Genomic DNA, 12061 nt, shown 5'->3' with positions numbered 1-12061 from the left:
ACTACTGCCGGACTGTCGGTCCAAATGCAAGACCAGTACATATTAGTAAGCATCTGCCAAAATATGCAGAGTGCCAGTGTTGCAGATACAGTTGAACCATAGTGTTTACAGATCAGAATAAGTCTGAACAAAATGAATGTCAAGCAATGTAATTACTGTGGGAAATCCTGTTATTATTATTCAAAAACCCTAATAACAACACTGGGCTGTGATGTAAAAAGTTTCAGGTTTGATTTGAGTCAAATCGAGATCAGAGTTTCGTTGAGGTTGATTACAGTACCGCTGCTGGAGACTGAACAGTTATAATTGTGGGTTTGATAAGTTTCACATGAGCCAAACAAAGTCATTTAGTTATAATACATCTGTGGGGGTTTTTTTGTTGTTCATTTAAGTTCACAAAACTAACTCCCTATAATTATTATTGCAACGGAACACTGTTCTTTTTTTTACCCTAGCTTCAGTTGAACTTAATGTATTTTTAAATCTATGCAAACCCACATACAGATAATCATCATTGTGAGGATCAGACTTCCTCTTCCAGACTGTGAACCAGCTCCCTGCTCTATCTTCCCTATTTTTTTTACACCTGGACCCTATTTTCCCTTTTTATTTATGTCTAAGAGACAAATGGGGACCACAATTTTTGAAATTGGTCCAGTATTGATTGAGAACCCTGCAGCCGCTTAAAGGGCTTCATTGGAACTGCTCTAGGCAATTCCGCACCAACATTTTAAGTGCTTGTTATTGCCACTGACAAGTGTCTTACAACATTATGGAAAGAACCCTACAGAGAAACAAAATGTTTTTCTGGAACTTCCGAATGATCCGGTCTGTTGCAGGAAGACAACGGTGGAAACGTGAGAGAGTTGGAGAGAGGGGTGCCTATACTTTCTGAGTTTGTTTAGTAGGGATTCAAATAGCGTAACTCTGGTTGTCTAAAATACTCTCAATATCATAGCTTAGCTGATTGATGACGATGCAAAACAGTGTGATTGAATGTGTTGCTGTTGCTGTTTTTTTTTTTTTTTTTTTTTTAGATGAATGTGTTTGGAATGATGTTGGCTAGTTCAGTGTTAAGCTATGGTTAAACTTCTTAGCTGGACGTCTTCCAAGATACACCACCTCTATTCCCACTTGGTCGCGGTTGAAAATAACATAAACAAGTGTCGTCTTTCCACTGACCATGAAGCTCGGGCCACTGTGAAACTGGGTTCTGCTTGTTTGGGGAGATAGGCGGGGATGGCTCCTGGTCTTTGGGACTGACGCTCACAAGACCCATTTAGGAACAGAACACGGGTAGCAACAACACTTGGATGCCGTCATGATACAGAATCGGCACCGAGATATCTATAGGCCTGTATACAAAGTCATTATCAAGTTTGTTACGTGATGCCCATATACATTCCAATGAGAAGCCAAAACAAACAAGGGAGAAAAGATTTAAGCCCTTCTAATGCTGTTAAATTCCTGTCCTGGATTACACAGCAGTGTCAGTCTAACACTCTAGTTTGGAGCCTCTTTGACCACAACACCCCCCTTAAACCTTGAGTACTCTCAGTGCACATGTTTACGTTTTGCCTGCAATACAGCCTGGCCAAATTGTGTTGGTGACTAGTTGAGCAGGTCATCAAGTTCATTTGTCTCAGTTACTTTAAGTCTAATTATAGACAGTTGAGGATAATAACAACTCTGTGTGAGTCTAGGCAGGTTTCTCAAGAGATTTGAACAAGGCTTTTTATGTGTCTTGGGGTGTGATTTAGTTGCACAGGAGAGCTCTTGGTAGGCTTCATTGGGTTTGACTTATTTGCTTGCAAATTAGGCATTAATGAGAAAACGATCAGCGAGCACATCAAAATTAACAAACCATCAAATATGTCGGGTTTAAGTCAGAGAGCTTCAACTAAAGATAACCTCCCAGTCATTTATACTACAAATTAATGCTTTTCAAAGTTTGGTTTGCATCATTTTGCTGCATTACCAACCAATTTACACGACTGTGCATTCTAGTTTAATTCTTTAAGCAAAACCACCATAATTCTTAGAATTCTAACCCCTGTCCAAATTTGATGAGAGAAACAGCAGCACGATCGAAACGTCAATCTGTTTTAAGTTCACATATTTCAGGATTTGTCCACAGGGTTTTCATGTCGCCTAGCAACAGTACAACATACCATTGAGGCTGCTCATAAAACCAGCCCTTAGCAGCCTGTTTTGGATTTATAACAAACATCTTTGCTGCTCACTCGTTTATTTTTTGACATATTTCTCTGTCTCTCTCTCTCTCTCTCTCTCTCTCTCTCTCTCTCTCTCTCTCTCTCTCTCTCTCTCTCTCTCTCTATCCCTCCCTCTCTGTATGCATTTCAGCTCATCACCCAGAGCTGGAGAGACTGGCAGTTCTGCGGTTCCAGGCCAATCCAAGCCTGGTGGGCAGACGCATAAGATCTGTTTGGTGTGTTCTGATGAGGCCTCAGGATGCCACTACGGGGTCGTGACCTGCGGCAGCTGCAAGGTGTTCTTCAAGAGGGCCGTCGAAGGTTGGTCTCACACATCAGTCAGACACTACACATGTAAACACAAATGTATTTACACACATCTTTGTCTTGAAGAAGTTAGGCTATGTATAATTTAACAACGTGTTCTCATTTATACTTTTTTGGTTTTCAATTCAATTCAATTTAACTCGTCTTTTGAACCAATACGTTTTTGCCACATCCACACCAGGCTATATTCAGATTTGCATATTCATGTATGTGTATATAAAACAGACATTCTTCTTCTTGGCTTCATAAACACTTTATATCTTCAAATACAGTATTCTGTTCTTGTCTCAGGCAATATGTGCATCATGACACTTCACTTGAATCTAATTGCCTTACATATCTTGAAATGGGAGGGCCAGGAATGCATCTGACAAACGGAAAGTAATTAATGTTAAGGTATTTCTGCCTTGCATTCCATCTCGCGTTGCTTCTCTCTGCCTCTGTTTCTCCATTTACTGTCTTTTCTAAAGCTGTGGTTACAGAGGGGTAAAAAGAAAAAGCCTTTCTAAGTGTGTTTCTGTCAATTGATTATTGTATTTATTAACAATGCCTACGTGAACAATACATAGACCACTCCCTATTTATCATTGACTCTTCACTGGTACTCAATGCACAGAAATGAGCTACACTAATCTCTTGTTTTCAAGTCCCAATTAGCCGTGTCCTTTTCTTTCATTCTGTGACTACATTCACTATCTGTCAACTTCCTCTTTATCTGTAAATAGAACTGCCACTTAATAATAGTTAGGGCGCTCATACTGAAAGTTGAACATACTGTAGATTGAATTTTTAGCCTCCTGTATACAAACAAACATTTATTTGAAACTAATATTCCTAAAATATGTGTAAAAACAATTATCCAGAGGAATTAAATATATATTCCCCTGTATAATTATAAATTCGAACACATGATTTAAGCCGGACAATCTGCTACGGTTCATTTGTTGCGTTGTACGATTGTTGACCGTTGTCTAGCATATCAACTTTTACGATGTGACGCTGGTGTAAATGCCAAGTGCTCAAATTGAAGTGTTAGTTTTCTTTTGAAAAGAGCTGCCTACTTTAGTACTGAGAAAGTTACATCTGTTATTTTTGTTTTTTCTCCCCCATCTCCAATCCCGGTCGTTGCTTCTATGATGAAGGCTGGAGAGCGAGACAAAACACAGATGGTAAATAAATGCACTTTTAATAATGTATGAATTAATAATAATACACATTATGATGATGATGATGATGATGATGATGATGATGATGATGATGATGATAATGATGATGGTGATGAAAATGATGGTAATACTTTCACCATTGATTTGCTCATGTCCCTGTATTCCTTCAGCGCTTAAATATGACCAATCTGCTTAGACACATGCATAGCCTCTTCTGCCAACTATCTGTTAATGCATGCAAATGTTCTGATTTGGTTATCAAGTCAGTGTAAATTGCCTGTGAGTGATTTCCTGCTCTTCAATTTCTTCTTAGAATGTTCCACCTCATGAACCTCACAGGTGGTAGGATAAATGATTGCAATCACGGTCTGTTACTAATTAGGCGTTTCATTTTGCACTGGACCCTCATTAACCGACTGAGATCTGATGTCAAAAATCCCCTCTCACCTTTTTTGTTGTTTTGTTTCTATGTGGTGTTCATGTGTTTTATTTACTCTGTGTGTGATTCACTGTGTCTACTGTTAACTCTATTAGAGTCACAACTAGATTTCTGCTCGAATTAAAAAAACATCCTGCTGGATTTATTGGCAACTGATATCAATATATAATGAGCTCAACTGACAATTGTAGCTTACAGTAACATAATGCCCATGTCTGTGATATCCATATATCTCCAAGACGTCAACTTTTTATGAGTTAAGTCACTGAGCAGCTTTAAGAGAATCCAATTGGTTTTAGAATCTTTTTTTAATTATTCAAAAAGTAGAAGGATTACATAAAGGATGAGTTAACGATCACTTCAACACTAAACAAAAAACAGGCCCCTCAACCCTTGTGCCCATCCGGAGTACTGGCAGGACTTTTCGACAGATTGTTGCACTTCAGTGACTGTCGAACACCAAATTCAAATTGTCGACTTCCTTCTGGGTTGAGTTAAATACTTTATTTTAAGTCTACAGGATACATGTCACTACTAAATGTGATACATCTAGGTGAAAAGTACTTCCTGTTTCATGGCCAAAGATGCTTTTGATGTAGTTTCATTGAAACTGAAAGGCTTCGCAATAGAGCATCTCAAAGGCCTTAAGATTCTACTGAAAGTGATCCGCTGAAATCTCTAGAAGTAGGTTGTTAAAGGTGCAAGATCTGAGATTGTGAGCCTTTCGTTTGCATTTCTGCGGCTCTCAACATATTAACAGCTCACAGTGGTTTCCACAGCTCCTCCCCAGTGTTTCTCCTCCATGTCATCTAACAATATCTGTTCTAGACTTAAGAGACAGATGGAAATATTGTTTTAATCATAGCTTTTAAGCAAAATTAAGTTGAAGTTCCCAATGAAACACATAAACAGACATTTTATTTTAATTTAGTAATTTATATGTTAATGAGAATTTGAATCAGGGATTTTTACATGTCAGATTGTTATTTAATGGTTTTGGTTAATTATCAAGGATATTTGCTTCCTTACTTCCTTTAAAACGGCCATCATAATAACTAATAATAGTTGCTGAATTGAAAGTAACTGGTCCGGTTCAAACTGCACCTCCTTGCCGTAAGTTGACGGTGCTAACCACTGGCCCACTGAGCACGCACTCATCAGTTGCAGCCCTTCATGATAGTGTTGGCTACAAACCAGCCAGAGGCTTCAACAACCACTGCTGACTACTGACAGGTGCTGCCAGGCCCTTGTTAACAGATCAGGGCAGGATAAGAGTGGGCAAGGGCAAGGATATCAGAGTGATTCAGCTGGCACTTTTGACACCACAGATGGCTTTTTACGCCATTGTTTGCAATGACTTCCTGTGGTATCAGGGAAGGCTGCAATTGGCAGCCCACAGGCTGCTATCTTGTCATCACACCTCCAGCGCTGCAGAATAATTTCCAGTCTATGTGAAAAATGATCATTTGTAAGTTTCAACTGTGATTATTTCTGTTGTATTTAAAAATGTCTAGAGACATTTGCATAATTTAATAAGCTCCAGCAACCAACACCATAGGCTGCTGCTGTTCTGAAGCATCATTAAGCTGAGCTAAGCATTGGCTTGAGATTCAGTGTTTCCTGGTGCTCATAGTACGTGCATTTAGTCTGCTGTTTTAGGCCCAGTATTCACAGACTGAGAGCAAACAGGAAGAGGGCAAAATAATGTAAAGCACTGCAGGATCAAGGAAATTGAATTGAGCCCACTGTTACAAACACAGGCCAGTGTTACAGATACATACATGTGCGACTACGTCCCGTTTTCAACAAGGGTATATACAAAATGTGTACATGGAAATCAAATTAACGGGATTATATTCACAAGAAGTATAAAACATGCTCGTGTCCCTTATATATTAAAAACAGAATACCACAAAATTGTTAGGGATATGTCTATATTCTTTGACTTTTTGTATTGCTTAAAAAAACCCAACTCACTCGTATAAGTATTTTTAATATACCCTTAACACATTCTTTGGAATCAGGACCCAGTCACACGTGTACCCTTCCACTTACATCTCCAAGTCCATCTCTGTCTGCTCAATCTGGGCCATTTAAACACATTCGCCGTTGAATATTTTAAGTCAAGAGGATTTATAACTAATTAATGATCTTGTTATCTCAATATAACAAAGTTTGTTTCCTAGGAATGATGACATAATTAACTTGTGATCTTGAGATAACGTGTAGCTTGAATTATGTCTGTTTAGGGCTTCTGTAGTCTGGACCACAAAACCATGTCCCAACAATGAAAAAACACAATTTGGTCTTCTGTCTGTGCTGTCTTTCAAACTGTTCATATATATAGACATTTCAGCATGTTTTCCAGAGTCATCTAGGCTTTATTTATTTTTTGTTTCAGGTTGTAATAATGATACACCCACAGTGTCATAGTTGACAAACATATTCTCACTGGCTTGGCATTATTTTAGTTAATCTGTGTTCTACACTGCAGTGATACACTCACTAAAATACTGTGTGCTCTCTGAGTTAAGCTTTTGATGAGCATCTTAAAAGTCGGATTACATTAATGGAAAAATAATCTTTTTGTAACATCTACAATAAAATCCTGTCTGTTGACAGACTAATTCATTTTCATGGGATTGTAGATGAATTAGGTCCATAATTGTGTAAGCTGACATCACTGGCAGGAACAGCAGGTCAAGTAGGTTACTTGCTTTTGAAGAGATGTCGGGTGGCATAAGTCAGGATAAGAGAGATGGCTTAAAAATGTGTGGATTTTTCTACTAGTCCATTTATCTCAGTGGTTTCTATTTGTTCATGTAATTGTTGTATATTTTTTTCAAAGACTACTTTAACTAAGACATCTTGTCATTTTCATTATGGAAAAGATTCATCGAAAAAAACGGTGGAAAATCTAGAATATATGGCCAAGAAACGTGATTGGGTTAGTTTGATTATTGCCTTGCTTGGTCATACAAAAGCAATGGATCACAAGACTGTCTTATGGAACCTATTTGTAGACACAAAGCTGAACATAGTGTTCAAAATCGGTTTAACATTATTAAAAGGAGCATTAAGGATACGCTGAATACAAAGGCTGTTCTCAATGTTTTATTAATAATATAACTTTAATATCTAGCACAATGTTTTGCTGTCATGTCCATGCACCCCTAGGACGAAGTATGGCTGGAATACCAATACCACACTGTATAGTAATATTTTGACATTCAATTATGTAGTACCAGTAGCAATATTGAATGCCCTTTAGTTCAAAAAGCTGCATCAAGCACATGATATTTCAAAGATCAGTAACAATGTTTATGGTCCCAAAGGGCATTTTGTCAAGGCACTGTTGACTTTGTGTAAGGTCTTGTTTCAGCCAATGATGTTTTTTGGGGTCATGTAGAAACTTCTCAACGTGTATGCACAATAAATGGAGGGTTCCTGGAGAGTGGCAGAGGCGGAAGAAGCAAATATGTATTGTAATATCCAATATGATGATCTCTGCAGCAATTTAGAATATAGTGCCAAGTTTCATAGACCTGAAAAGACTGCACATTACAAGGTCTCCATGTGATTATGTATTATATCCTCAGCTTCTGCCACTCTTCACAGTGTGATAGTTATATAGAACTGCTCTATAACGAGTAATGCCATCAAACCAGAAGTAGCTAATGAGCAGGCCTTTCACCTTACATCTCCATATCTACAGTAATTGGCGATAGGGGAGTAGACTATAATTGAGTCATCTAGTCATGCATAAGGTACATATGCTCTTTAATAAGAGGTGCTCTTGAACTCACCATTTTTCAGTGGAAGTATGGGATTCACATGTGAGTGCTGCAGTATGACTGTGTTTTTCACTGTGCACCACATTCCCCTGTCAGACCAAGCTCTAACTTTTTTAGAATCCAATAGTTGAAAAAAAGAAAGAAAATCTAAATGGCTGCCTACGGTCGGTTTTCCACTGCGAAGTAAGCAGCACATGTGAACTTCTTTGTGGGTTAGTGACTCATCTAGCACATCAGAGGGGATTCTAGTTTATTATGGCAGTTGGATTTCGTAGAATTACTTTCATAGTGAAACTTAGAAGGATTACCATGGCATGCTTGGCATGATGTTATGGGACATCCCTTGATTCATTTTGTTTATTTTATTGATAATTTCTTAGTTTGACCTCAAAAGAATGAGTTGTTGCTGGAAAGATAAGATCCATGTGACATTCCTCAGGCTCTGCTACACAAGCACTGTATGTGATAAAGGAAAGACACTATTGCACTAGGGCACAGGCTATTGAACTGCTGCACCACCAGTGTGATATCAGTACTGAGATGACAAAGATAAAAAGAGAGCCTAACAGTATTGCCAAGAAATGGCACAAACGCATAACAACAGAATTAATTGCCAGGCCTCTGAAGATAACATTGATCCTCTCTGCTGCATAAGAACTACTCATAGTGTTGAACCTTTATCACAGCTGCATACAGTATTAGGAGTTTTTCTTTTTTGTATACTCTCTAGCACAGCAAATAAAAATAAATAAAGATATAGTCCCCAACGAAAACTCTTTGCTCAGTTTTGAGTAATGTTTTCTGAAACCTACAGTGCTCAGCTGTTCTATGTAAATAACTAAGCCTTTAAATAATATGGAGTTGCCCTTGTTTCTTCCCTCTGGTCAAATACCTATTGCTGCCTCTTTTCAAATTAAATTAAACTTATCACAGTTTCATGCACAGTTTATATTCCTGCGTCCTAATCATGTACGCCAGCATTCAGAGTAATTATGAGAAAGGGAAAGTGGTCTGCAAATGTTCACCATTTAGACTCGAGTACACGGGCCACAATATGAATGTGGATCATGTGGTCTGTGTCTGATTGTTGGGAAAGTGCCCTTCACATATTCGTGGCTTGTGCCATGTGCTTCAAGTGCAGACTTGAGAAAGTGAAGCCGTCAACACCAGAGGAATTCCACAGGCTTGTCAGGCTTACTGTAGAATAAGCCGGTGGTTAGTGTGGTAATAATACATACAGGCCAGGCTAATCCTTCTGAAACCTGCTTAGCTGGCTAATATGTCTCCCTTTTTTCCACCTTCTCTTCTTCTCCCTCTCCTCTCTACAGGTCAGCACAACTACCTGTGTGCAGGGAGAAATGACTGCATCATTGATAAGATCCGGAGGAAGAACTGTCCAGCCTGCCGCTTCAGGAAATGTCTTAAAGCCGGAATGAATTTGGAAGGTAAACAGTCCGACTGCTCTTTAAATCAGGCCAGGTTTCATTAAAACACTTGGATTTTGTCATTTGAAATATTTCCTGAAACAAATTATGTGGATAGGATATATAGTTACAACAAGGATTTGATTACATTTTACAGATTGTATATCGATTGCTCAAAAATGGGCGTGGCTTAGCAAATACAGGGCAATATGGAGCTGTGGAGGACTGTTAGCGTCCAACCCCATCTGCCTGAGAAATTAAAATAAGACCCTGACTAAAGTTTTTGCCAACTGAATTCGAATTTCACGCCTTCTACTATAATATTGCTTTGCTAGCTTCTATGATCCACAAGCTAACAGTCAAGTGTGGTTTTATATGTTGGGTTGGGTTTAATCAAGCCTCCAGGAATGGAGCCTTATTTGATATGATAAATGTATTTGTGCACCCACAAAGTGCAGTCATCAAAAATATTTATACATTTTAGAATTTTTTACTTTTATTTACTTATGTGCGTATATTTTAGTAGATACCAAAGATAATATTACAATTGACCCTGAACAGTTGCAGAGTACGTTAGCACATAATTAACTCGCATTAGCTTTCATGCTATGCACGTTTCAAAAGGTCAACTGAATGTACGTATACCATGCTTTATTGTCTATTTTACTCTAAACAGTACCATCGTTACAAAATGGACATCATGCTGTATTGAGGAAGACTTAAAACTAGTAATTGAAACTATAAACTCATGTTTACAATGTTTACTGAGGTAATAAATCAAGTGAGAAGTAGGGTAATTTTCTCATAGACCTCGAAACAACCTGGTTCTTTATGCAACCAGAAGAGTTGCCCCCTGCTGGCCATTAGAGAGAGTGCAAGTTAAGCACAGGATTATAACTTGTTTTTCCTGTGTCTTTAAGTAGTTGCTTATTAAAATTCCCCATTAATTTAGGGTTATGTCATTGTTCCGTTGAACTACCACCCACCGTTTATACTAGGGCCTCCAGTATGTCTGGTTTCTAATCAAACCACCATCGCCCAAGTTAATGGAAGTCAAAGTAGTTAATCATTTTTCACGTCACCACACCTGCTAAAATGATTGTCTGAATAAATTGGTTAGAGCCATCGCGTTCCAACTATGATCACAATATTTACTCTAAATATGCCGTCTTTTCTCAAACGTCTTAGTGAGTTGAGATTTGGCTAATCGTGTTAAATCAAATACGCTCTGTGATTTTAATTTGGCTTCTTGATTTTTCCTGAAAGCTGATTATTTATTTTTTTACTCCAAAGTGCAAAAAACTGTAGATTTAATTTGTAATTCATTACTTTCAAAGTAAGTTTGAGTAGTAGGCCGGTATGGTAACATGATAGTCTCAATATGAAATAAACAAGCCAGCAAAGTGCATTAGATTACAGAAATTGAATAATATATTTATACATAGAGCGGAAAGAACTGCACAAATAACCATTAAATATGGACTAACCTATTGCCATTGCTTTGAATATACAGCCTCAAATTACCATGGATGATTACAGTATTCCTGTTAGTCAGAAATACGCACTGCATACATTATTATTATTATTATTTGATGGTTTGGATGTCTGTAGAAATAAAATATACTGAAAGGGAAGACATGGCCTCTAGTCTAGTACAACGCCAATACTGCTACAGCTCTGTGGAAAATATGTTTTTTCGAGGAAAGCCTTGAATGTGAGCAGGGATATTCCACAATGCTAGAGCAACAATTCTGAAATTGTCAATCTTCTTCAGAGGACCTTGAAAATCACTAAAAAGTCTTCAATTTTATTTCAATTGTATAAATATTTTGCTCCAAATAAAGTTTTAAAGGCTGCAGTGTGGATCAACCGGTGTTAGAAACTTATTTGTGAACATGTGCGTTTGTGCGCACCATTGTCATTATGAATGTTCTGTAGATCTGTACATCTCGAGAGCGGCACCTCCTCACACACATTGATCAGTACAAAATCCACACCCACAGGCCATAGCCTTGGATCACTGGGTGATGTTAAGGACACAGAGTAACAGTTAAGCGAGTCAAGATTTAGAAAGATGTAAATGAAAGGCAACAGGTGAAGCAAAACAACTTGCTTAAATACTTGGAACTTGGCTGTTGGGATATTTTAGCTGATGCTTCCTTGGGACATGAAATTGCTGTCAGTGTTGAGTGAGATTACCTGTAAACAGTGCAGTGTTTGTCAGACGGATGTGAAAGTAGCTCCATATAGGGAGAGACAGAAAGACAGGGAGAAGGATTTGATGGACGTCAGCACATCAGCAGACAGACTCCCACCAGAAAGGCTCTTAGTTGCCATAGAAACGCCAGGAGAGGAAATTAAACAGAGGTAGAGAGTTAGAAAAAACATGTTTTTTCATGGTAACCTCTCAACCCCTGGCATGTTTTGCACATTTAGTGGGAGAAAATGTCAAAACGATGCACAGGTAGTCCACCATGTAGACTAACTGTTCTAATAATATTAAACATGAGTAGCTAAGGGCCACTTTCATTTTGTCAATTTAGCTCTCGGAGGAAATAACATGTAGACCCCTAGTCTACATGATGTGTGAAATAGTACAGCAGTACATGTGCCACTGCACAAGTATGGAGATTGGAAAAAGGAAAGTGTGTTACTTGTGTGGGCCCAGCCTTGGTTGGTACATTAGCTGTAGGTTTGC

At 38.3% G+C, this 12061-nt stretch overlaps 1 protein-coding gene across 1 annotated transcript in view; it reads left to right on the top strand.

Annotated features, from left to right (window-relative positions):
* The window catches only part of LOC129114066 (glucocorticoid receptor-like), a 63305-nt gene that overhangs the window by 39030 nt on the left and 12214 nt on the right, over positions 1-12061 (top strand). Inside the window, 3 exon segments of the mRNA XM_054626573.1 lie at positions 2365-2534; positions 3683-3709; positions 9268-9384. Of these exon segments, the coding sequence (XP_054482548.1) occupies positions 2365-2534; positions 3683-3709; positions 9268-9384 (314 nt within the window).

Source organism: Anoplopoma fimbria, chromosome 24 (assembly GCF_027596085.1).
Source record: "Anoplopoma fimbria isolate UVic2021 breed Golden Eagle Sablefish chromosome 24, Afim_UVic_2022, whole genome shotgun sequence".
NCBI classification, from domain to species: domain Eukaryota; kingdom Metazoa; phylum Chordata; class Actinopteri; order Perciformes; family Anoplopomatidae; genus Anoplopoma; species Anoplopoma fimbria.
This window is presented reverse-complemented; position numbering and strand designations above follow the sequence as displayed.